Source organism: Onychostoma macrolepis, chromosome 21, assembly GCF_012432095.1.
Source record: "Onychostoma macrolepis isolate SWU-2019 chromosome 21, ASM1243209v1, whole genome shotgun sequence".
Classification (NCBI taxonomy): Eukaryota; Metazoa; Chordata; class Actinopteri; order Cypriniformes; family Cyprinidae; genus Onychostoma; species Onychostoma macrolepis.
The window spans coordinates 9,325,820-9,352,455 of NC_081175.1; the positions used below are offsets into that span (position 1 = coordinate 9,325,820).

The following is a 26,636-nucleotide window of genomic DNA, read 5'->3' on the forward strand; positions in this document are numbered from 1 at the left end:
TTCACACATTTTGTTTATTTGACTGTAAAATTCTAACAGAATGTGCTATTTTCAAGTGCAAGGTGTCATTTTTTCGCACACACCACATGTGAAAAAGTCTCACTCAGCCTGCTCCCAAAGTCTCATCAAAAATCATCCTAATCGACTCTTATGCTGTTTACTCCTCCTTGACCATGTTTTTGTTCATTTTGTTTATTATTTTATGCAATAACAAACTCCGCGCTCCCTATCTCTCCATTCAAATTCTCCCTTCCCGCTCTCCCGGAAATCTGCCGTCATTTGTTGACGGAGCGCAAGAAATTACCGTAATAAGCCATATATTGGCGAAAAGCGCATGTTGTCTGCTATCAGGAGCAATTTGAATTATTTTGATAGTGCAAACGGTAGAAGAGTTATGGTAACATGAATACAGCTTGGTCTGATGTGTCGGCGCCGACACAGCCGGTTTTAAAGGGTTAATGTAATCCTCAAAAATGCACCGTGCTACAGTTGTTGCACGCTGATCTTTCAGAGGGTACAAATTGACAAAACGGGTAAAATAATTAATCACAACTAAAACATACCTATTCCCAAGTGAAGAAACAGGTAGCTCAGTGATGTCAGCGACAATTCTTTGGATTGGTCTTTCTGCTTGAATTGACTGTAACGGGGCCCTTTCAGGGCGTGTTAGAAGCACAGGACTGACAGGATACACATTCAGCAAAGAATTTCTGGATATCGAGGGACATATAAGGCCAATAGCATATTTTTTTGGCTCTCAATAAAGTACGCTCGGCACTTAGATGACCATGAAAACACTTACAAACTGTTAGAATGAGTACCTCAGGCAAGACTACTTGGTAACCAGGTGGGCTATGATTTCACTCTGTGACACAATATACCCTCTAGGACTGATAATTTGGGCAATTCATGCCAGAGTTTCCTCAGTGTGGTAGGGGAATGTTTCCGTCTGCTTAACGGGGGTCTTTGAATACCATTCTCTTTGCAGTCCATGACAGTACTAAGACAAAAGTCAGCCTTTTGCTGAGCTTGTAATTCAGCCAAATTCAACTGTCAGTTGTCAGACTCATGTCAGGAAGAACTCCACAAACCAGTGGCACTTCAAAGATCAGTTCAAGAAAAGCAGATTTTTTCAGCCGTGGTATTGCTGGAAATTACACACTGCACTGCTTTTGTTTCAATTACAGGTGAGCTAGGACGCCACAACAAGGAATCATCATTACTATGCTGCTTACCTTCCCTGTGCAGTAAAGCCCAGGGACTACAACTTTCCTCAATTGCATCATGGGAAAGGAGCTGCTGAACTTGCCTGTCTATTTCAGCTCGAATGTGTAATGATATTCTATAAGCCCTCTGCCTAATGGGCTGTGAATCACAAGTACAGATGGTTTGCTTGATCAAATCGGTACGACCATAGTCATAATCATCTGCACTCTGCCTAATAGGCTGTGCATCCCAAGTATGGATGGTATGCTTGACCAAATCAGTACGACCATAGTCATAATCATCTGCACTGAAAACATCTGAGTACTTGGAAATCAGAGTCTCTAGCTGACTCTGTTCTTCTCTGCCCAGTGCAGACTGACTGAGGACTACTTTGGATTTTGGACAGGGCTCAATTTGAGTTTGTATCTGAGCTACTGTGAGTTCCACCATTGTGTATTCTTCACCTGGTTGAGTGACTAAGGACTTTGTGCCATAGGAAATATGGCAATCCTCATTTGTCAGATTCATGGCTCGAACACAAGTCACACCTGCTTTTACAGAGCTCCACAAAAAGACCAGGTACTGACTGAATTTCAGGGTCTAAGATTCCAAGATAATTGCATGTGAACTTTTTTCATCAATGCTGGACTGAATTTTTGCCAAAATGTTCATCTGTGACCTGTCAGGGACCAGAATCAGAGATCCAAGATGGCGGTTCGTTAGTCTGTTGGTGTTTGTGCACTGTTGTTTCATTTTATTTATCTTCTTCTAAATGGACTGTTATTTTAAAGTTCAGTTTTGGAAGTTTATTGATCACTTTAACTTGATTAACTTGATTCTCAACGCTAAAATCACTTTAACGTGATACCTGGTTACTCAGCGTGGATGCGTTTGTGAACCGCGTTGAATCTGCCTGATAGTAGTTCACTGCTTTGGGATTGGAGCTGGTCTTTTAACATTTTGACTTTGTTTGTCTGGAATACGGACTTTGTAACGGCTATTCTGTTGCACCGCACTCAAGCACTGGATCTAAGTCTGGGCTAAAGGGAGAACAGCCTACGTGGTCAGGAGAGATCCGTGTTTGCTGCAGGTGTTCACGGATTGAGCATCAGTGACGGCGGCATCGTACCTCTTTGACCTGAGATCTGAGTTTGTTGCAGGTGTCCACGGATTGAGTATCAGTAACGGCGGCATCGCACCTCTTTGACCCGAGATCCGTGTTTGTTGCAGGTGTCCACGGATTGAGCATCGGTGACGGCGGCATTGCACCTTTTACAGCTCTTGGTTCGAGCCCCTTGGTAAGGGCTCGTTTGCTGTTGCCTAGCTGTTGGGGTGTTTTCATTGGTTCGGCGACTTAAGTTTGAAGAGTTGACTACAGACGGTCGTGTGAGAGAACCCCGGAGGATTCTTGGCACGTAGCTACTGCTTCGTTCTACGGCCTTATCCGAATTCTACATCTGGGGACTTTGGAGGATAATGTGGCGCCTAATAACTGCATGCACGCTCTTAGCAGGTCTACTCATCTGGTTGCCTAACCAAGTTCACATCAGAGACAGTAGGTCTGTTTACGATTCATCCTTAATGTGCAATTTATCATCTGCACATGTCGACAGTTGGATACGCAGCGGACTGTCTACAGACGTTGTTCCATTCAAACAATATTGTTTTAAGTTGTATCTTTTGATTTTTATAAATGTAGATTTTATAAGGTGTGCGCTAACTAAGGAAGAGAACTACTGTATTAATTATTCTCTCCATGTGGGTCCGAAATGATGTAGTAAGTAAATCTGCTAGACGTAAGAGCTTTATATTTCTTATGCTATTAATATCTGGAAATGTACTGCCAAATCCAGGTCCATATAATAGATATGCTCCAACTTTTTCTACTCCAACTGAACTAAAATCTAGGTCAGGCTTGGGTTTTATTCATGTTAACATTCGTAGTTTGTTACCTAAATTGGATATGGTTAATATCTGGGCAAGAAATACAAATGTTATAATAATATCAGAATCTTGGCTCAACAAAACTATTTTAGACAAAGAGATCAGCATCACCGGTTATAATGTTTTTAGAGCTGATAGACCAAAAGGGGGGTCGTAATTTACGTTAAAGAATGCTTTGAGACTACCATGCTACTTTCAGAATCGATAGCTAAACAGCATGAATTATTAGCTCTTAATCTGTCTGTGTCAAAGACATGTCAACTCACTATAGTAGGTTTTTATAGACCTCCATCGGCTACTAGTAATACTTTGACCTCTTTGACGAATTCTTTGGCCTCCTTGAATTATAAAGAATTGATATTAATGGGTGATTTTAATTTAAATTGATCTGATGGTTTCAAAGCATTTTGTGATACTTATAATCTTTTTCAATTGGTAGATTCACCAACAAGACCTAACTTGAAGTTTCCAGATTCCAGATCCACATTATTAGATCTTGTTCTCACAATGTCAGTCCTATCCTCCTGTGTCTTGTGTTTCCCCTCCTCTCGTGCCCATATTTGGTTTGTTCCTGTTCCTGTCATTATGAGTTCTTTAGTCTCCAGCCATGTTTGATTTGTTCCCCACCTGTTACAGTTCTCCTCGTTTGATTTCGTTCTGTTTATAAGCCCTGCATTTCCCTGTTAATTGTCTTTTTGGATGTCCCATGTCTCCTGTGTTCCTGAGTTTATAATAAAGTTTCAGTTTTGGTTATATCCCTCGTTTCCCTGGCTCCAGAGAGGATCATGACACACAAATGCCCCTCATAAATATTCTCTAGCTTCCGTATTTGCAAATGATATTAGTGATCATTGTGTTGTTGCAGTAGCAAGAGATATAAAAATGTCTAAGCAGAAACCACGAATTATTACCAAACGCTGTATGAAATACTTTAATATACAAGGTTTTTTATTAGACCTTGCTCAATTTGATTGGGAAAAAATTACGTTAATCCCAGATATTGAAAGTACTTGGAAATATTTTTATGATAATTTCATTCTGATTATTAATAAGCATGCTCCTTTAAAAAAATTTAGAGTTAAGTGCCAGGATAATCCGTGGTTTTCAGCTGCACTGTCTGACCTTATTCATGAGCGGGATGCTGCATGGGCTAAGGCCAGACAAACCAACTTAAATCCTGATTGATTGTATTTTAAACAGTTTCATAACAAATGTACTGTTATGATCAGAAAGGCAAAAGCATTTGATACAGTGAACCACAATATTTTGTTAGACAGGCTCAGAAGTGTTGGTCTATCAGACAATGTAGTCTCATGGTTTAATACTTATTTAAAGGGAAGAACTCAATGTGTGCAAGTGGAAGGTATTAAATCAGACTTATTGGAAGTGGGTATGGGAGTCCCCCAAGGATCTGTATTGGGGCCATTTTTATTTATTATATATATATATAAATTGTTTAGACGTTAACATTGATAATGCAAGGTTCCACTTTTAGGCAGACGACACTGTCATTTATTGCTCTGCTCCTACAAAACAACAAGCTTTGGGTGACTTACAATCAGTGTTTGATATTATTCAAGCAAGGTTTTTTACTTTAAAGTTGGTCTTAAATGTTGAGAAAACAAAATTTATGTGGTTATCAAACTCTAGAAATTCTTTGGATAGTCCTGTCGTTCTCCGAACTTTGCAAGGGAAACTGATCGCATTAGTGTCAGAGTATAAGTACATGGGCATCATAATTGACGATACACTGCGTTTTAATACATATATCAATTATTTGCGATTAAAGTTGAAGAAGCGGCTAGAATTTTATTTCAGAAATAAGTCTTGCTTTTCATTTAATGCAAGGAAGAGGCTTGTGTCTGGACAACATGATCTCACAGAATTCCGTGTAATGTTCACGGACTTAATTAACCTCTGAATCTGTGGTGGCATCACGGAATCGCCGAAAATTCCGTGATGGGCTCACAGAAAAAAATCTGTGATGGGCTCACAGAAGTGATACCAATGTAAGTCAGTGACAGGCATCAGCCGTGCTCCACGCACGGAAACCCTTAGCATCAATATGCCGACGCGATACTGGGAAACTTATCATCATCATTATTGTTCAGAACTGGGTAGGTTTAGGGTAGGGGTGGGGTCAGGTACTCCAGTGAAAGTATAACTGCATCGGAGTCACTCTTTTTACGTGGTCCGATGCAGCGCTGGTGTTGAACCAGTGAATCCGTGCATGGACCACGGCTGATGCCTTCTGTGAGCCCATCACGGAATTTTCGGCGATTCCGTGATGCCACCACAGATTCGGGGTTAATTAAGTCCGTGAACATTACACGGAATTCTGTGAGATCAGGTTGGTCTGGAAGTTTTTTACTGATTCTTGACTATGGGGATATGGTGTATCAGCATGCCTCTTCTTATCTTCTTGCCTCTTTGGAAGCTGTATATCATGGTGCTTTAAGATTTATTACGGATTGTAAATTTTCTACACATCATTGTATACTTTATAATAGAGTTGCCTGGTCTTCACTTGCTGTTCGAAGGAAAATGCATTGGTATATACTGATTTACAAAGCTATTCTGGGTTTTTTGCCATCCTATCTCTGTTGTTTGATTCACCAAAAAGTAGTTGTTAATTATTCATTGCGTTCCCAATCTTTTTACAATCTTCATGTACCTTCAGCACGAACTAATTTAGGTAAAATTGCATTTGAATATGCTGCACCGTCAGACTGGAATTCTCTTCAAATGAAACTGCGGCTAAATCAGTTGGTGTCTCCTTGTAAATTAAAAACACTTTTGCGTGCAATAGAAAATGATTTAATGATTTGCAAATGCTTCTAATGCCGTAATATTTTATTGTTGTGATGTATTGTTCTTTGTCGTACATGTATTTGTATAACTGGGCCGCCTATCTTGGCCAGGACACTCCTGGAAAAGAGATTTTTAATCTCAGTGAGGTTCTCTCCTGGTTAAATAAAGGCAAAAAAAAAAAAAGAAAAGAAAAGAATGGGCTCTAAAGTCACAGCACTACCCCTAAGAAGGACTATTTCCTGCGAATGCAAGAGAGGAACAGTCCAGTTCCACAATTTTAAATGATTCTCTCTAAGGCCAATTGCAGCATGATGTTTGCTAAGAAAATCCCACCCAAATGATCTGAACATCATCTGAGAACACTTCCTCACCTAGCCTAATAGTAATAGGCAACATACCCAGAGCGTCAAGATAGTCATCAGTCACTGATTTTGCCAAGAGAAAGGATTTCTGGATAGGCTTAGCAGATACCTGGCCCACAGTATCTGCTACTAGCCATTTCCCAGGTTCATCGACGAAACTGACATGATGATCACCAGACTAGGGTAGATGGTCGATAGAAGATAGTAGGCCATTTCTCTCGCCAGTGAACTTGTTGGAGGGCCATTCTTTCGTATGACAATCCTGATGATGGAAAGCATGATGCAATTGATGATTAGTGGTTGGATGGCCATAACGATCATGGTGAGTTGAGGTTGAGCTGACACATTGGTTGCGACGAAGAGAAGTAAGGCTGACATGTTGAGCAGCATAATGTGGAGACAGGCTGGCGTGACGATCTCAATGAGGTTGAGGTGGGCTAACGTGATGAACACAATGAGGTGGAGGTGGGCTGATGTGACGATCTAGATGACGTTGAGGTGGGCTAACATAATCATCTCGATGATGTGGAGAAGCGCTGATGTGGTGATCTTGATGATGTGGAGATGGGCTCATGTGACAATCTCCTTAGCCTCGACGTCTTTCACTGTCTCGGTAGATGGAGTAAAGCTCATCTTGAAGATGTGGAGAAGATGCATGTGATAATGGGTATCCTCAAGGAGATGAGAGTAAAGAGTAACAATGCTTGTCTCTACCGCATTCAGGTGAGTAGTCTCTCTGTCTGGAGGAAGCGTGTTGCCTCTTCAGTTGACTCATTTCCATCCTGAGAGCCTTCACATCAGATAAAACAGCGCTGACAAACAGCAGAAAAGCACTTTGTGCAACGCCAGTCAGAAGGCTTTTCAATCTACAAATCGCCATCGTTTACTATGGATTTACTGTAGTAACATTAACTGCACCATGGTATTGTGGCAGAAATGTGGGGTATTTATATCAAATGTATTATATTAATGTATACATGTATTAAAGGAGTAATGGAATGTAATTAATAAAACTCAGACAGTCACCAAATAAAATTTAATTTCACCAAATAAAAAAGGAGGTTGTTGCAATTTTTACTGATTTTGATAATGAACAAATTTACATTTGCATCCTAACTCAAACTATCCTACTACTGTCAACTCAATGTCAAATGTACATTTCTAAGAGACAAAAAAAAAAAAAAAATTATTATTGCATATACAGGTGCTGGTTATATAATTAGAATATCATCAAAAAGTTGATTTATTTCACTAATTCCATTCAAAAAGTGAAACTTGTATATTATATTCATTCATTACACACAGACTGATATATTTCAAATGTTTATTTCTTTTAATTTTGATGATTAGAGCTTACAGCTCATGAAAGTCAAAAATCAGTATCTCAAAATATTAGAATATTACTTAAGACCAATACAAAGAAAGGATTTTTAGAAATCTTGGCCAACTGAAAAGTATGAAAATGAAAAGTATGAGCATGTACAGCACTCAATACTTAGTTGGGGCTCCTTTTGCCTGAATTACTGCAGCAATGCGGCGTGGCATGGAGTCGATCAGTCTGTGGCACTGCTCAGGTGTTATGAGAGCCCAGGTTGCTCTGATAGTGGCCTTCAGCTCATCTGCATTGTTGGGTCTGGTGTCTCTCATCTTCCTCTTGACAATACCCCATAGATTCTCTATGGGGTTCAGGTCAAGCGAGTTTGCTGGCCAATCAAGCACAGTAACACTATGGTCATTGAACCAGCTTTTGGTACCTTTGGCAGTGTGGGCAGGTGCCAAGTCCTGCTGGAAAATGAAATCAGCATCTCCATAAAGCTTGTCAACAGAAGGAAGCATGAAGTGCTCTAAAATTTCCTGGTAGATGGCTGCGTTGACTGTGGACATCAGAAAACACAGTGGACCAACACCAGCAGATGACATGGCAGCCCAAATCATCACTGACTGTGGAAACTTCACACTGGACTTCAAGCAACATGGATTATGTGCCTCTCCACTCTTCCTTCAGACTCTGGGACCTTGATTTCCAAATGAAATGTAAAATTTACTTTCATCTGAAAAGAGGACTTTGGACCACTGAGCAACAGTCCAGTTCTTTTTCTCCACAGCCCAGGTAAGATGCTTCTGACGTTGTCTCTGGTTCAGAAGTGGCTTGGTAGCCCTTTTCCTGAAGATGTCTTAGCGTGGTGACTCTTGATGCACTGACTCCAGCTTCAGTTCTCTCCTTGTCAAGCTCTCACAAGTGTTTGAATCGGCTTTGCTTGACTGTATTCTCAAGCTTGCGGTCATCCCTGTTGCTTGTGCACCTTTTCCTACCCAAATTCTTCCTTCCAGTCAACTTTGCATTCAATATGTTTTGATACAGCACTCTGTAAACAGCCACACCTTTCAGTAATGACCTTCTGTGACTTACCCTCTTTGTGGAGGGTGTCAATGTGTCTTCTGGATCATTGCCAAGTCAGCAGTCTTCCCCATTATTGTGGTTTCAAAGAACAATAGATACCCAGAATTTATACTGTAGGGGGAGGGTCATTTATTCAAACTAAAATGTAAATATTCTAATATTTTGAGATACTGATTTTTGACTTTCATGAGCTGTAAGCTCTAATCATCAAAATTAAAAGAAATAAACATTTGAAATATATCAGTCTGTGTGTAATGAATGAATATAATATACAAGTTTCACTTTTTGAATGGAATTAGTGAAATAAATCAACTTTTTGATGATATTCTAATTATATGACCAGCACCTGTATATATGATTACCATATGTGTATGTAGGGAGGGCCTATGAAAAAAAAGGTTGGGAACCACTGCTCTAGGCTAATAGCACCATGTTCATGACATTTTGCTTGGAGAACAGGGTCAAGACCAGCTACGAACCATCTAAATCTTTCCATGACAATTACAGACTCACCATAATTTGGAAATGCTTCCAAAACCAGTCTTGTGATCTCAGCTGCAGACAGGGAGAGCCAGTACGTTAAAGCATCACCACTCAACCTCGTAGACAAAATGGCGGCCAAATCTTGCATTTGTGCATCAGCACAGGCCTTAACTGCAAGCTCTAAATGGGCTTTCCATAAAGAAAAAATGTCTGAAACCCTACCATCTCCATGAAAACATGTGGAAGATTGACTTTAAAGTGCAGCAATCTTGTAGTGCGATTTGCAGAAGTCGCATGCTCTCTGCGTTCCGCTGTAGGTGCAGATTTGTCATCGTCACTCTCATTAGGGGATGAAGCACATGCGGGAAGCATGCGAGAATTGGTAGACATTTTTGCTAAGTAGTTGCTGTTTAACATGTAACGAAGCGAGTGGTAAAGTCATTCACTTCAATTAAACCTGACGACTGGTTACTGTGCACTCACCAGAATGCTTCAGAGTGCAATAAAAAATGCGCTGTCTTAGTTGAATGCTTTAGCAGAGAAACTTCTATAAACTGTTGCCAGTCTGTAACCTTTATTTTCCGCTGCTAATGCTCCAGTCTCTTTTGCATTTTTTCTGCTATTCCCAAGCACGCTCTGCCGTAAAGGGGCAGGCACACAAAATATCTTTCTAAACCATGAATTGACAAAAAGTGAAATTAAATAATGAATTCAACATAAGGTTACACTATTATGGAATATGGACTCATATTTTGGCCAGAAGCAATGGCTTATAGTTAAAACGCCCTATCGATGGATTCATTGGTGAGCAAATGATGCAAAGCAAAATTTTTGTGAATCTGTTCTGACTAAGAAATAAACTCTTTGTTAGCTTGATGATGAGTACATTTTCAGCAAATTCTTTGGGCATATGTGGTCAGGCACTCCCAAAAGTTTGAAAATGCAGCAAAAATTGTTTCCTCCCAAAAACTTAATTTAATGCAGCAACACAGTTCATAGTTCTGTTGTATGTCAGGAGACAGGGAGAGCCAGTAAGCTAAAGCATCTCCACTCAACCTCGTTGGCAAAATGGCGGCCAAATCTTGCGTTTGTGCATCAGCACAGACCTTAACTACAAGGGAATTTGGTACATCTTTGATAGCCTGATAATGAGAAAATTTTCAGCAAATTTAAATTTTTGTGTGGATTATTCCTTTAAAATATATTTAAGTTTTTCTTAAAATAGGAAATGTAGAAAACATCACAAACATTGTTTAAATGTTTTAGAAGTATAATGATTAAATGGGAATATAGGTTGTCTCTCTGCTGCTTATATTGTGCTGTGTGCTTGTTTCAGGTGTGCCTGGTGGCAGATTGTGTTGGTGGGGTTCTTTGTTTTGACGCCTTGTGTTTCAGTGGCGACAAGCAACACAGAAGCCCTGAGGGTGGCAGCACGAACAACAGTACAGAGAGTCTAAAGGTGCAGATGAACATACACACACACAAAACCACCCTGAACCCCTGCCTTTCAATTCCGTTTAGAGCTGACTGTCATTCTGTCCTTATCTGACATAAATCCATGTCTGCTTGAGTGAATCCATCACATCTCTGTCCTTCAAAGCTTTTTATCCGTTTTCATGTCTAAATGTCATAGGGATTTCCCCCCCCCCCCATTCTAGTCTCCCTGTCTTTAAGGATTTGTTTCTGAAAATTTGTCTGTCTTCATGTTATTTCAACCCATATTATTTTTCTTCTGTCCAGAGTTAAATTTTTACCCAGTGTGTGACCATGTCTATCTGTGCTTCTTGGTGCTGATGGTTTAATAAAAGCTCAGTCACCTGTGCAGTGTCAGAGTGTGATAAAGGAACACCACATGGCACATCAGCTGATGAGCAGATGCCTCAGCAACAGTGGAAGAGAGGCAGACAACCCAGTTTAGGGGTCAATGAGTCACTTTGTTACACGTGTCTATGTTGCTTGAGGTGCATTGTTGAAGAGTTAATATCCCAGAACCCCAACACATTACCCAGTTACTTTTACAGCAGCCTTGGAGACAGATGGAAGAAATGAATTAGGAGAAAACAATTGGGAGCAAAAAAAAAAAAAAAGACAAAAAATGGGGTGTGCTGGGGTGAAAGGAGTGAAATTGATGATCTAATTGTAGGTTATTTTTTTAAATGAAACAACAAGATAAACCAAAAGAGTAACTCCCAGATGCAATTTATTACAAATACACAGCATATACCAGAACCAAGGAAACCAAGAGAACAGGAAATAAACAGAGGAAATATGAAGACAGAAACAATGGTACAAAATGAATATTTTGAAAGTCTTTGAACTGTCAGTTAACAGAAAATATGTATATATATGGGTATGGGTTATCTGATTATGGGTAATGTAGTTATAAACAGTTATGGGAATTTGGTTATTAAACACACTTTTTTAAGAATTTACATTGAAATCACACATAATTTGTGGCATCTATAGAAGCATATATCCTCACTTAAGGACCACAGAGTTCATGGTAGATTCATCTTGAAAGGTCTAGGGGTTTCAATTTCGTGAAAATTTATGGGATTTATACTGCTGTTGCAATGTACTGTATTTCATTTACAATTTAACATAACTTTGTGTTTGGCAGTATAGTGTTTCTAGAGGCCGTTTGTGAATATGAAAACAGATTCGATGGTGGGAACTTTAACCTAAAGGGGGAAAAAAATAATAATAAGGAAGCAAGGTGACACCCACAGCTATGAAAATTTGATAATGAGGAACATACACTTCTGGCTGTACAACTGATTTTGGATACAGTGTTTTTTTTCCCCAGGAAAAGCCAGGTGTGGTGAGCTCTCTGAGCCCCACTCTCCGAGCCAGCAAGCGCCTGAGTAAGAGCAACATTGATGTGTCAATCCCATGTGATGCACTGTCTGGAGTCTGCCATCCACTCATACGTAAGCAAAGTGACTCGTGTGATGCAGACGTGGCCAGTGGTCAGCGTGACGTTTTTATCAGCAGGTGAGATATGGGTTTGCCCATTCCTTCACTGACATGTGTCATTGTGCAACCCATTCCCATCATAGGTCTATGATAAACATAGATGTACTTTAAATCTTTTCACTAATTTAGTTGGAACAAATATGTTAATTTGTGCCATGCCCTGGAGCACATGGCAGGTGCATTTCTAAGATCTAATATGAAAAACTAGAAATTACATATATAAACAATATAATATATATATATATATTATACAGTCATGGCCAAAAATATCGGCACCCTTGGTAAATACGATCAAAGGCGGCTGTGAAAATGAATCTGCATTGTTAATCCGTTTGATCTTTTATTTAAAAAAATTCACAAAAATCTTACCTTTGTTACATGTCTGCCTGTCTGAATCCCCGTTTTCCTTATTTGGTTAGTTTACGTTTCTTGTTAATTATCTGTGATTGTCCCCACCTGAGTTTTATTACCTTGTTTGCTCTTCTTGTTCTCCCTCCTATAAATGTCCTCAGTTCTCCCTGTATGTTTGTCCGTGATTTACGTTGATTAAAGGGAAAAGTGAGTTGAAGCTATTTGTCCTCTCATCATTCGTTTATGTTTGCCTTTGCCGATGCCACAACCACACACCCACGTAACAGAATCACGGACCGTAACAGAGATGGACTTCGTGGAAACAGTCGCTGCCCTAACCTTCCTAAATCTCCCCTTTTATAAGTTCGCGTGTGAGTTCTGCGAACTCGCCGCGGCAGCGACGTTACCGGACTCCACCATCATCGGAATGTTCCGGCTCGGGGCCACTTTCCACCATCCCGTGGACCTCCCGTGGTCCGGGCCCGAGCCGGAACTAGCGTGCCTGCTGCGGCTCCCCCACGCCAACCATCATCCCCGACTCTTCCTCACCAGGCACCATCTGCGATCCACGAATTCCCACCGCAGCTAACCCGCCGACAGAGAGTGCGGCCATCCCGCCAACAGTGAGTGCGGCAAGCCCGCCTGAAAGTATGGCAAGCCCGCTGGTCCTGTCCAGCTCACCTGTGCCTCCGCTGGTCCCGTCCAGCTCACCTTCGCCTCCGCTGGCCCCGTCCAGCTCACCTTCGCCTCCGCTGGTTCCGTTCAGCTCCGCGCCGCCCAAGCGCATTCAAGAGTCCGCGCTTCAAGAGCGCCACCCTGTGCCTGCGCCAAGAAAGCGCCTCCCTAGTTCCGTGCCGCCCGAGCGCCTTCAAGAGTCCACGCTTCAAGAGCGCCACCATGTACCTGCGCCAAGAAGGCGCCTCCCTAGTTCTGCGCCGCCCGAGCACATTCAAGAGTCCGCGCTTCAAGAGCGCCACCCTGTGCCTGCGCCAAGAAAGCGCCTCCCTAGTTCCGCGCCGCCCGAGCGCCTTCAAGAGTCCACGCTTCAAGAGCGCCAACCTGTGCCTGCGCCAAGAAGGCGCCTCCCTAGTTCCGCGCAGCTCGAGCGCATTCAAAAGTCTGCGCTTCAAGAGCGCCCCCCTGTGCCTGCGCCAAGAAGGCGCCCCCAAGAGTCCGCGCTGTCCGAGCGCCCCTAAGAGTCCAAACAAACATTGAAAGCCCCTAATTTCAGCCTTAACATTTTTTGGGGGTCTATTCCCCTCGTGTCCTGCTCCGTCTTGGGCGCCCAAGCTCCTGGATCCTCCATGGGCGCCCGAGCTCCCTGCTCCTCCTTGGCCTCCCAAGCCTCCTGACCCGCCTTGGCCTTCCAAATCTCCTGACCCGCCTTGGCCTTCCAAATCTCCTGACCCGCCATGGCCGCCGGAGTCCCCTGATCCGCCCTGGATGCCTCCTCAGTATCCGGTACCTCCGTCCTGCACCGGCATCCAGGGCCCCCCCCCCCCCATTGGTACTGTTACGGCGCGGGACGCGCCTACCGGGAGGGGGAGATACTGTTACATGTCTGCCTGTCTGAATCCCCGTTTTCCTTATTTGGTTAGTTTCCGTTTCTTGTTAATTCTGTGATTGTCCCCACCTGAGTTTAATTACCTTGTTTGCTCTTCTTGTTCTCCCTCCTATAAATGTCCTCAGTTCTCCCTGTATGTTTGTCCGTGATTTACGTTGATTAAAGGGAAAAGTGAGTTGAAGCTATTTGTCCTTTCATCATTCGTTTATGTTTGCCTTTGCCGATGCCACAACCACACACCCACGTAACAACCTTTCATTGGATAATAAGAATTTAAAATGGGGGTGTAAGGTCCACGAATTTGGTCCAAGGACGGTATCCAATCGTGGGTGAAGGTTTCCTGCGTGTTCGGCCTTTTCAGCGCGCAAAGTTATTCAGTCTAGGTTAACTTCAAATCTGACTCCATTTTAATATCTAATCTGACTCCATTTTATTATAACCTCGAATTTAGGTTGAAATGCAAATTGGTTGTTTGTCTATTTCTAATTAGTATTCATCTGATATTTGATTATTCTGGTGACTCTTTACTTTATATTTACTCGTTCATTCAGGTGCTCATGTCTCTAACAAGGATACAACGTATTCTACTAGAGTCAATAATTACAGAGTAAAACAGAATAAGATCAAATGTAACAATTTATTATCAGTCAGGTAAATATGTATTATGTCAATTGCATAGCCAATTCAGAGATATCAAATCATATCAATACAAAACATCGAATTCTCAAAGATAAATCTACGAGTAAAAGATGCATACCTGACTTTATAGAAATACATAGTGTGAAGTATCGAGACACACCACACTACGGGCTTCTGGCTACAGATCGCCCTGATCCTTTTGCAACACTTCCTTAAGTACCCCAGACCAAGACCAACATCCCCCGAGATGGAGACAGGAGCTAACGATTGGAATTTGCATTGACGAGTTAACACCTTTTGGGACAAAAGGTAATTTTGCATGGAAACCACTTGAAACTGACCTGCCCTCTACAGTATGCAAAATCTCTCTAAACTCTTAGGATCTGTATTACATTTTAGTTTACTTCTTATAAGAATAAGACCATTGTACCAGTTGCCCTGAGACAAGTCAAATGATACCAAACATGACTGTTAATATCACTTGCATTAATGTAGAACATTATATTCCACTATTGACCATTCTGAGTGAGTTGAGGGAAGGGAAGGATGGGTGAGGGGAAGGAAGGGGTTGGAAATGCACTGATGCATATGTGAGAGAGGCGTTTTCCTGCATTTTCTCTCAGTGGGATGTGGAGACAGATGTCTTTATGTTAATACACCGTGTTGGTGTTGTCCATCTCAGAAGTTCAAAGTGTCTGAGGTTCTGTAATTCTTACAGGGGGAAATATCATAGATTTAAACTGACAGAGTGTGTCTGCTTCCCGAACAGTGTTAGGTAGATTGTTCCAGAGTTTGGGCGCTAAATAAGAAAACGATCTCCCACCCGCAGTTGATTTTGATATTCTACGTATTATCAAATGGCCAGAGTTTTGAGATCGCAGCAGATGTGAAGGGCTATAGTGGGACAAGAGCTCACTAAAATACTGAGGTGCCAAACTATTCAGGGCCTTATAGGTAATTAGCAAGATCTTAAAATGTATACAATGTTTAATACACTTTCAGAAATAAATGTACAAAAGCTGTCACTGGGGCGGTACCTTTTCAAAAGGTACATGTTTGTACCTAAAGGGTCAGTTTTGGTACCTTACAGGTACATATTAGTACTTAAAGTGTACATATTTGAACCTAATAGGTACAAAAGTGTACCTTTTGGAAAGGTACAGCCCCAGTGACAGCTTTTGTACCTTTATTTCTGAGAGTGTAGGGAGCCAGTGCAGTGTTGACAGAACTGGGCTAATATGGTCATACTTCCTGGTTCTAGTAAGAACTCTAGCTGGAGTTTGTTTATTAAATGCGCAGAGCAACCACCCAATAAAGCATTACAATAATCTAGCCTTGAGGTCATGAATGCATGAATTAATATTTCTGCATTTGACATTGAGAGCATAGGTCGTAATTTAGATATATTTTTAAGATGGAAAAATGCAGTTTTACAAATGCTAGAAACATGTTTTTCAAAGGAAAGATTGCTATCAGAAAGTATGCCTAGGTTCCTAACTGATGACAAAGAATTTACAGAGCAGCCATCAAGTATTATACAGTGATCTAGGTTATTACAAGCAAAAGTTTTTGGTCCAATAATTAACAGTTTTTTTTTTCCGAATTTAGTAGTAAGAAATTGCTAGTCATCCAGTTTTTGATATCTGTCTGGTCGAGGTGATGGTTCTACCATATTTGTAAAAAGGAGTTGGCGTTACAGCTTTAGCTATATGGAATATATACAAAACTAGATAATGATCTGAGATATCATAGCTCCGCTGCAAAATTTCAATGCCACTGAATTCCATGCAACAGTATTAAATCTAGTGTATGATTTCGAAAATGAGTAGGTCCTGACACGTGTTGTTTAACACCAATAGAGTTTAGAATGTCTATAAATGCTGATCCCAACAAATCTTTTTCATTATCAACATGGATATTAAAATAACCAACAATTAGGACTTTATTTGCAGCCAGCACTAACTCAGATAGAAAATCAGCAAATTCTTTAATAAAGCCTGTATGGTGCCATGTATACTGTAGCCAGTACAAACATCACAGGGGATTTATCATTAACACTTGTTTCTTTGGATAACGTTATATGAAGCAACATTACTTCAAACAAATTATACTTGAAACCCGACCTCTGAGAAATACTAAAAATATTTCTATAAATTGTAGCAACATCTCCCCCTTTACCTTTTGGACACGGCTCATGTTTGCAACAGTAATCTTGGGGGGTAGACTCATTTAAAGTAATGTAATCATCTGGTTTTAGCTAGGTTTCTGTCAAACAAAGCACATATTCCATGTATCCATCCTTCCTCAACACAGGAAGTTCCTGAGGTTTGATTTTGGGGGCGAAGCATACCAGTATCGGGTTCTTCCGTTCGGCCTGTCACTCTCACCCCGCACTTTCACGAAGTGTGTGGATGCTGCCTTGGCTCCGTTGCGACTACAGGGCATCCGCATACTGAATTATATAGACAATTGATTGATATTAGCTCAGTTAGAGCAGATGGCGGCCCGGCATCGAGATGTCGTCCTCGCCCATATGAAAGAGCTGGGGTTATGGCTAAACGGCAAGAAAAGTGTGCTTTCTCCACCACAGAGAACCAGATATCTGGGCGTGGTTTGGGATTCGACAACAATCCAGGCACAGTGGTGGACCAGTTTGGCTAGGCAGAAGTGGATCTATTCGCGTCGCAGGAAACGACACACTGTCCGCTCTGATTCTCCCTCACGCATCCGAGAAATACTAAAAATATTTCTATAAATTGTAGCAACATCTCCCCCTTTACCTTTTGGACGGCTCATGTTTGTAACAGTAATCTTGGGGGGTAGACTCATTTAAAGTAATGTAATCATCTGGTTTTAGCTAGGTTTCTGTCAAACAAAGCACATCCAGTTTATGGTCAGTGATCATATCATTTATCAGTGCTTTTGTAGAAAGAGATCTAACATTCAATATGCCAAGCTTTATCATTTGTTTATCTGTATTATATATATATTACCCCTGCCACCCCCGGTGTTTCAGGGCTCAGATGAGCGAATTTCCCAGCTGCCGCCTGGTGACGGTACGGCACGGGAAAGCTCGTCCCCTCAGTTGAGGGCGCTAGAGCAGTCAGGTCGGTCATTCCCTGCCAGTCATCCGCTTCAGGGCACCGAAGTGGCTCCTCTAGTGACACCAGAGGCCAGTCTTGAGAGACTGGTTCCCTAAGTAGACTTTCTCACAGCATGGAAACTTCTGCCAAATGTCTCACAATGGGTCCTGCACACTGTAGAGAGATGTTACAGAATTCAGCTCGGTTCTCATCCACCGCAGTTCAATGGGGTTATTCCTACATTAGTGGGCCCCGAGCAGGACAAGAAGTAGAAACTCTCTTGAGGAAGGAGGCTATAGGCTATAGATTCTCAAGAGAATCAGGGTTCTACACCCGTTACTTCATTGTCCCGAAGAAGGATGGGGGGTTGCGTCCGATCATAGATCTGTGTCTACTGAACCGTGCTATCAAACGATTTCAGTTCAAGATGCTTACTATCAAACAGATTGTGTCTCAAATCAGGTCCGAGGACTGGTTTGTCACGATAGATCTCAAGGACGCACACTTCCATGTATCCATCCTTCCTCAACACAGGAAGTTCCTGAGGAAAAAGCGAAGGGCGAAGCATACCAGTATCGGGTTCTTCCGTTCGGCCTGTAACTCTCAACCCGCACTTTCACGAAGTGTGTGGATGCTGCCTTGGCTTCGTTGCGACTACAGGGCATCCGCATACTGAATTATATAGACGATTGATTGATATTAGCTCAGTTAGAGCAGATGGCGGCCCGGCATCGAGATGTCGTCCTCGCCCATATGAAAGAGCTGGGGTTATGGCTAAACGGCAAGAAAAGTGTGCTTTCTCCACCACAGAGAACCAGTTATCTGGGCGTGGTTTGGGATTCGACAACAATGCAGGCACAGTGGTGGACCAGTTTGGCTAGGCAGAAGTGGATCTATTCGCGTCGCAGGAAACAACACACTGTCCGCTCTGATTCTCCCTCACGCATCCAGCTCTGCTTGGGCTGGATGCCATGGTACAGACGTGGCCGAGGCTTCGTCTGCACGCATTTCCCCCGATCGCTCTGCTCCCGGTAGTTCTGGAGAGAGTTCGCCAGGACGGGGTCCGTCTTCTGCTAGTAGCCCCGTTTTGGCCGGCCCAAGTATGGTTCTCGGACCTTGTGTCCCTCCTCGAGATTCCGATCAGGAGGGACCTCCTCTCTCAGGTGGGGGGGCACCATCCTTCACCCCCGCCCCGGAGTTATGGAAGTTGTGGCCGTGGCCCCTGAGGGGGCACAGCTCATAGCATCCGGTCTCTCAACTGAGGTTGTTGAGACCATACTCCAGTCCAGAGCTCCCGCCACGAGGAAACTGTATGCCTTGAAGTGGAAACTTTTCACTCTTTGGTGTGGACAGCGACTGCAAGACCCAGTCAACTGCCCAGTTGGTTCAGTTCTGGAGTTTCTGCAGGAGCGATTCTCCGCAGGGTTATCTCCCTCCATTCTGAAGGTTTACGTGGCACCCATAGCTGCTTACCACACCCTTAAGGGTGGTCAGTCAGTGGGAAGACACCCGCTAGTTACACTTTTCCTCCGTGGCACCAGGAGGCTGAGGCCAGTACTCTCATGGGACCTGGCAGTGGTTCTGGAGGCTCTGTGCAAAGCTCCCTTCGAACCAATTGAAGATATCTCTGATAAGCTCCACATGCTTAAGACGATATTCTTACTCGCTATATCCTCACTGAAGAGAATAGGGGACCTTCAGGCACTTGCTGTATTGTGTAGCTCGCCCCGGGCATGGCTAGGACATTTCTTTACCCGAAACCCAGGTATGTCCCTAAAGTGCCCACTTCCGCGCCGGGTCCCATTGTACTGCAAGGCTTTTGTCCTCCTCCCTTCCAGGAAGCAGGCCAGGAAAGACTCAATCTGTTCTGTTCAGTGCGAGCAGAGCAGTGCTTTCACAGAACTGCCCAGTAGCATAAGGCAGATCAGTTATTCGTTTGCTTTGGTCCACCTAAGAAAGGGGTTCCAGCGACTAAGCAAACCCTGAGTCGATGGGTGGTTGAGACCATCACACTGGCCTATGAGTCCTCTGGCCTTCAGTCACCTATAGGGGTCAGAGCGCACTCGACTAGGGGTATGGCGGCCTCCAAGGCCTTATCAGTGGGCATGACCCTTTAAGATGTCTGTGCTGTGGCAGGCTGGTCCTCTCCGCACACATTCACCTGTTTCTACAGTCTGGACCTGACATCTACCCCTGGGTCCCAAGTTGTCTCGTCCTGATGTGCTCGCCAGATACACACCAGACAGGGGACTTGCTTGTATGGCGCAGTGGGTATTCTCGTTCCCAAAGCGTTCGACACAGCTCGAGTTCCTGAAGGGGAACGTCTCAAGTTACATATGTAACCATGGTTCCCCGAAGGGAACAAGATGCTGCATCTCCTTGCCATACTCCCTGCAAGCGCTCGCTTCCGTAAAAGCTAACATGTGCACTTGCTGGATGTGCCTTTAAGCTTCCTGGTTGCTCACGTCACCCTGCTCGTGAGGTCTTGCTTCTCTATTGGATTGATTTCACACATGCTTCAGAACATGGTCTCGCCAGGGCATTCCCAAAGCATTTGACGCAGCTTCTCATTCCCTTCGGGGAACCATGGTTACATATGTAACCTTGAGACATTTTGAACTGTTCTTGCTGTGCAATTCACCCCAGTTGCAGTTTGCCATTCTTTTTGTAGGCAACTGGATGTCATCCTACGGTTGTTGAGTGACATTCAAATGAGTTGGCAGCCATCCTTGTTAGTGGAGAGCTGTTTTTGCCCTCTGCCAGTCAGTAGATTTGTCCCCAATATCTGCAGCTTAACCTTGTTCTTATAAACTGCTGTCTTTGAAATTTTAAGGATGGAAGCAACCTGACGCTTAATGTATTCCTCTGCCAGTAAAGCCAGAACTGAACCCTTCTTTTCCTCACTTGAAACTTTTCTTTTCGACTCTTGACATGGTCAGTAGTTATTTTTGGATCTCAATTACTTTTGAGGTAGTCTAGCACTGGTCCTTAATTTTTTCCAGAGCTGTATTGTGAAGTAAAAACTGCACAAACATGAGCAAGTATTAGAAATGTATTTGATGAATTCTGTAATTTTGTTAATGGATTTAATTGGTTTACCTTACTTTAAAACATTCCATCTGATTTGATAAAACCACAGAAATCATTGTAATAATATCAATATTTCAAGACTGGTGCCAAAACTCTTGGTTACATTTTTATAGAAACACTTCCTTAAAATACACAAGCATATTCATTTTTAAGTTACAAAATTAAAAAAGAATGAGCCAGAATGATTGAATCTATTTATCTATCCCTTATTTTTAATTGACTAAGAAAAATACACTGTGTAAGGACTATTAGGATTTAGCTCTTTTGGAGAATCGATTCTTAAAGAATCGATATTGATTTGATTAAATTGACCCTAATTCAAAATTCATAGTTTATACATTATCAACGGTTCGTCCAGCGAGCGTTAAAATCAGTATATCTTAACAATTCTGTTTATATTACTTTGTGGCCAACGACAATAATATAAAAATTGGTATAGGTTAATTTTGAGCAAACGTAGCGTGATCTGGGCAAAGTTTGACTTCAAAACACATGACACAAGACAAGGATTCTTTATAAATGGCACAGATGTTTATTTGCTATTCTAAGGTACAGTAAACTAAACTAAAACACACACCCACACACACACACACACACACACACATAACCTGAGTAAGATCACAAAAGCAGAGAACTTCTAGCTTATTGTTAAGGCTTTAGATTAATTCGACCAGTTCCCAGCAAGATATAGAGATTTTGCTTGCTACCTGTGATTGATTTGACAGCTGATCTTTCGGCTGGTTTCTCCTTCCTGGCTGAGGCAACCATGGCGCTTCTGATTGGCTGCGGATGCGGTTGTTGTGCGACGTCACGGAGGGAATCCCTCCGGTGGTTGGCTGTTGCCTGGTTCCTTGAGAGTGACGTGTTCAGCTTTTTCGATGAGAGTCTGTTCGTGAAGACTAAACTTTGGAAGTTTCTGGCAGTCCCGAAGTTTCAAATGAAGTGTTTGTGGTTCTGGAGGTCACTGCCTGATGTTAAGGCTGTGAGTGCTTTGGAGCGCAATCAATGAGGCTAAGAAGCCAAAGTTCAAGAGAGAGAGAGAGAGAGAGAGAGAGAGAGAGAGAGAGACTTTTGACTTTAAACAAATCTTTAATTACACTTTTCCTTAAAATTTACATATAAACAAAATTACATATAATTACATAATAAACAACCCCAAAGCTTAAAACCAGGCAAAAAAAAAAAAAAAAAAACACAAACAAACAACAAAAAAAAAACTCAAACATAAATTTGCAAAAAACCATCAGTATCAATTTCACACAGACACTTGTTCACCCCCCAAGTATAATTAAATGTCTCAATATCTTTAACCAGTTGATAATAAGCATATTCCACCTTTAACCTTGATTTTATTAAACCCTTTAAAATTGATACTTCATTAGTTGACCCCATGCCATTTAATTTATCTTTACGTGAAAGCCAGATTGCCATTTTTGCCTGCCCAAACAAAAAGTTAAGCATCACATGGTTTTGCTTTTTGTTTTTGTTATACTTAGGACCATAAATAAAAAGTACAGGTGAAAAATTCTCTCCTAAAATCCTACACCATTCTTCTAATTGAAATAGCAAAGCTTCAAGCCTACCACAGTAAAGAAATAAATGAAAAACAGTTTCTATTTGCCCACAAAAAGGACACTCCTCCCCTACTTGTGGATCAAGGTGTGCTCTGTATCTGTTTGTAGCTATTAAACCATGCACAATTCTCCACTGAAGGTCTCCAGACCTTTTCTCAATGGGAGGCTTGTAGGTCCTCCAGCTACCTTTAGGGGAAGTCTCCGACCCAAAAACCTCCTGCCATTTAGTTTCTTTTAATCCCTTTAGAGAGTTCAAATGTGAGACTTTGACACATGTAATATACAGTGCTTTTTTCCCAGTTTCACTAAAAAGTTCCAGTTCAGGAGTTCTGAAGTTGAGCAAACAACCTTCCCTCTCTTCAAAAGCATCAAAAGCAGGCACAATTTTTAGCTCGGGGAAAAAGACATCCATTTCTTCATTTGCTTCCAACCCATTTTTAAAATCCATAGGTAAACATTCAAGGAGATCATTCAACAGTCTCTCGTCAAACGAATTGACCTCACACCCAGCTTTGCGGCCAGCATCTCAGCAGACATCCATTCATTTTTTGTTATTAAATGTCCAATCTTTGTAATTCCAGCATTCCTTAAAGCAATCCTCATTGACGCTGACTTTAAAATGTCCAAGTCCACAATGGGATTATGCAACAGAGGTTCTTCTCTCATCCAAGGGCCTTGCACATCTTTAAGGTTTCTTGACTTACTTAAAATTTCCCAAGCTTTCAACATTGAACGATAAAAAGGTGTCAGTCCAGATAAATCAACACTTTCAGTGCCCATCAAGAAAAGGTGCCGGTCTAGCCCCATGCCGCCCGCCTTTCTTAGAAGGGAACAAGCTACTCCAGCCCAGCTTACATCTTTTCCATAAAGTAGCCTTTTTGCTGTCTGTAGTCGAAAAGCTTTTATTCTGCTATTAATGTCCACCAATCCATGACCTCCTTCTTGTCTGGGCAGATATAACACAGATGCTTTTAGCCAATGTTGACCAGACCAGAAAAAATTCACTAGATGCTTTTGAACATTTTCCACCAGTTCCTTAGGAGGTTCTAAGACAGTCATTTTATGCCACAAAGATGAGGCTACCAGATTGTTGCAGACTAGAACCCTTCCCCTGTACGATAGCTGGGGGAGCAGCCAATGCCAGCGAGACAACCGAGCACGCACCTTGTCCACCAAACCCTCCCAATTGAGCCTCTTAAATTCTTCTTTTCCTAAGAATACCCCCAGATACTTTAGCCCAGAAAAACCCCACTGTAATCTACCTGGGAGTCTCGGACTACTAGAAACTAAACCACACCATAGGGCATCACTTTTGTCCCAATTTACTTTGGCAGTTGAAGCTTTCCCATAGCTCTTCAAAATATCTATAATAACTTGAACATCGTTTTCAGTTCTTAAAATAACAGTGATATCATCAGCATATGCCGAGACTTTTACACAGTCATTACAATTTAAAGCATTTATCTGTAACCCCATTAACTTCTCTCTCAGTTTACAAAGGAGAGGTTCAATAGCCAAACTATAAAGCTGACCTGAGAGAGGGCATCCCTGTCTTATGCCCCTCTGTACTTTAATAGGAACACTCAGTCCACCAGCCATTTTTACCATGCATGTGGCATCATTGTACAACAATTTTATCATTGCAACAAAATTATCTCCAAACCCAAAAGCCTTTAAAACTTTAAAAAGAAACTGATGATCAACTCGATCAAAAGCCTTTTCCTGATCTAAAGATAGAAGTCCCATATCAATGTTATTTTTAAAGGCAAAATCAATAACATCACGTACTAAATGCAAATTATCACTAATACATCTTTCTTTTATACAATAGGATTGATCTTTGTGTATAATTGTGTGCAACACTTTATTTAACCTACTAGCCAAACACTTTGCTATTAGTTTATATTCGGAACAAAGAATAGCAACAGGTCTCCAATTTTTTAATAAAGTAAGATCACCTTTCTTCGGAAGTAAAGTTAAAACAGCTCTTTGACAGCTTTTAGGAAGCAAACCTACACAAAAAACTTCTTGTAGAACTTCATAGAGATCAGTTCCAATTAAGGTCCAAAAGTGCTTATAGAACTCGCCAGGCAGTCCATCTATACCTGGAGTACGACCTGAAGCAAGTCCTGAAACTGCAGCACTTAATTCACCAAAGGTAATTGCAGAGTCCAAAGTTTGTTTGTCCTCAATGGTTAAATGAAGAAGATTCTTCAAGAGTTCATTTTGGCTCCTCTCATCTGTGTTCTCAGTCGAAAATAACTTCGAATAAAAATCCACTATCAATCTACGCATTTCTATGGGATCACTTGTGTCACAACCATGACTATTCTTCAAACTATACATCTTTTTCCTTGTACACTTTTGTGCTCCAAGTTAAAAAAAAAGTAGGACCATCCATGTCTTTTACTGATAAAAACCTACTTCTCACAAGAGCACCTTTTACTTTTTCATTTAAAAAAGAACTCAACTTTGATTTCTTATCAGACCAGACTTTTAAATTAACAGAAGGTTCTCTCATCATATTTTCTTCAATAATTAGAATTTCTTTTTCAAGACACTCCACAGTCTGTTTCAAACACAAAGTTGAATAATGCTTATATTGTTGACAAAATTCTCTTATGTGTGTTTTACCAATTTCCCACCAAAGAATAACATTTTCATACCTGTTTTTTTCACTTTTCCATGTTTCCCAAAAATGTTTAAAAGATTCACAAAAACTTTTGTCTTGCAGTAACTTTACATTAAAATGCCAATAAGAACTCCTATTACTTCTAGATATCAATGTGCAATCAACAGTAATAAGCTTATGATCAGAAAAATGTGTGGGGATAATAGCTGTATGTATAACTCTGCCTTTCATGCTATTTGATACGTACAATCTATCTAAACGTGCAGCTGAAACTCTTCCCTCATTCACCTTTACCCAAGTAAATTGTTTTACCAAAACATTATTTTCTCTCCAAATATCCCTAAATTCAAAAGACTCTAAAATATTAGCTAAAACAGCAGGTGAATTGAAATTTGGTTCCTCTCCATTCCTGTCCAAAGAAGGATCAAGAGTACAGTTCCAGTCCCCTCCTAAAATAATCAAATCTTCTAATTGTTTTTGTTTTAAGAAATGCTCCAATTTTTTAAAAACATTTATCCTATCAAAACCACTATTTGGTGCATAAATATTAACAAAAACGACCAAAAGGCCATTCAATTCAACTCCAACTGCCAATAATCGTCCGGGTTCAAGTTCTTGTTTAGAAACGATTTTAACTTTGGCAGTTGGAGAGAAAACAATAGCAACTCCAGCACTCAAATTAGTCCCATGAGAAAGAATACACTCATCACCACACCACATTCGCCAATCAATCTCATTATTCACATCACTATGAGTCTCTTGCAAGAAAGTTACATTTAAATTTTTCAACCTAATAAATTCTATAATTGTTTCTGCCTTCCTCCTATCCCTCATCCCATTAACATTCAGGGATCCCACCCGTAACCTCTCCATAGGAAAAAAAGAGATAGAAAAGAAAACAGACAAGTAAAAAAACAGATTAGCCATAGTGACTAGTTAGTTTTTTTTCCCCCTCTTTAACCCAGTTTTTCCAGTCGTACCTTTTTGTCTGATTACAGTAATGTGTTTCTTTAGTCTAAAACGCTTCTGCTGTGATAATTCTTCATGATTACTATGTCTCCTTGCCCACATGACAGATTCTATAAACTTGTCCAAATCCGGAAAAAATCACTCACTTCAACTTTTTCCCTTCGTTTCATCAAGAAAACCATTGATTTGTGCTACAGTATACAAATCTTCTTTCATCTCTTTTAACCTCTCTGCTCCTTCAGACCATTGTTCATCATCTTTCATGCTATCATCAGTATATTGAGACATTCTATCCAACTCATCTACTGATCCTTCCTCTATTGCTTGTGCATCTATCTGAGTCACATTCTCAACATCTTCAGTTTCATTACTTGAATGTCCAATAACAGCAGAACTACATCCAGCTTTCTCTCTACCCTCGACATCACCATCACCATCATCGCTTTCACTTACCTCATTATGCTGCTCAGCGACTCCCACAGAAGACCTTCGCTTCTCTGTCACTTTTTGTAGTATCTTTATCATTTCCACAGTGTCAGTATTATTGTTGT

The 26,636-nt window shown here is 41.4% G+C and overlaps 1 protein-coding gene across 3 annotated transcripts in view; it reads left to right on the forward strand.

Annotated features, from left to right (window-relative positions):
* plrdgb (PITP-less RdgB-like protein) overlaps positions 1–26,636 on the forward strand; it is a 242,799-nt gene that overhangs the window by 154,423 nt on the left and 61,740 nt on the right. For all 3 annotated transcript variants that reach the window (XM_058757938.1, XM_058757937.1, XM_058757939.1), the window contains 2 exons: positions 10,544–10,666; positions 12,014–12,201. In XM_058757938.1, coding sequence (XP_058613921.1) covers positions 10,544–10,666; positions 12,014–12,201 — 311 coding nt within the window. The remainder of the gene's footprint in view (positions 1–10,543; positions 10,667–12,013; positions 12,202–26,636) is intronic.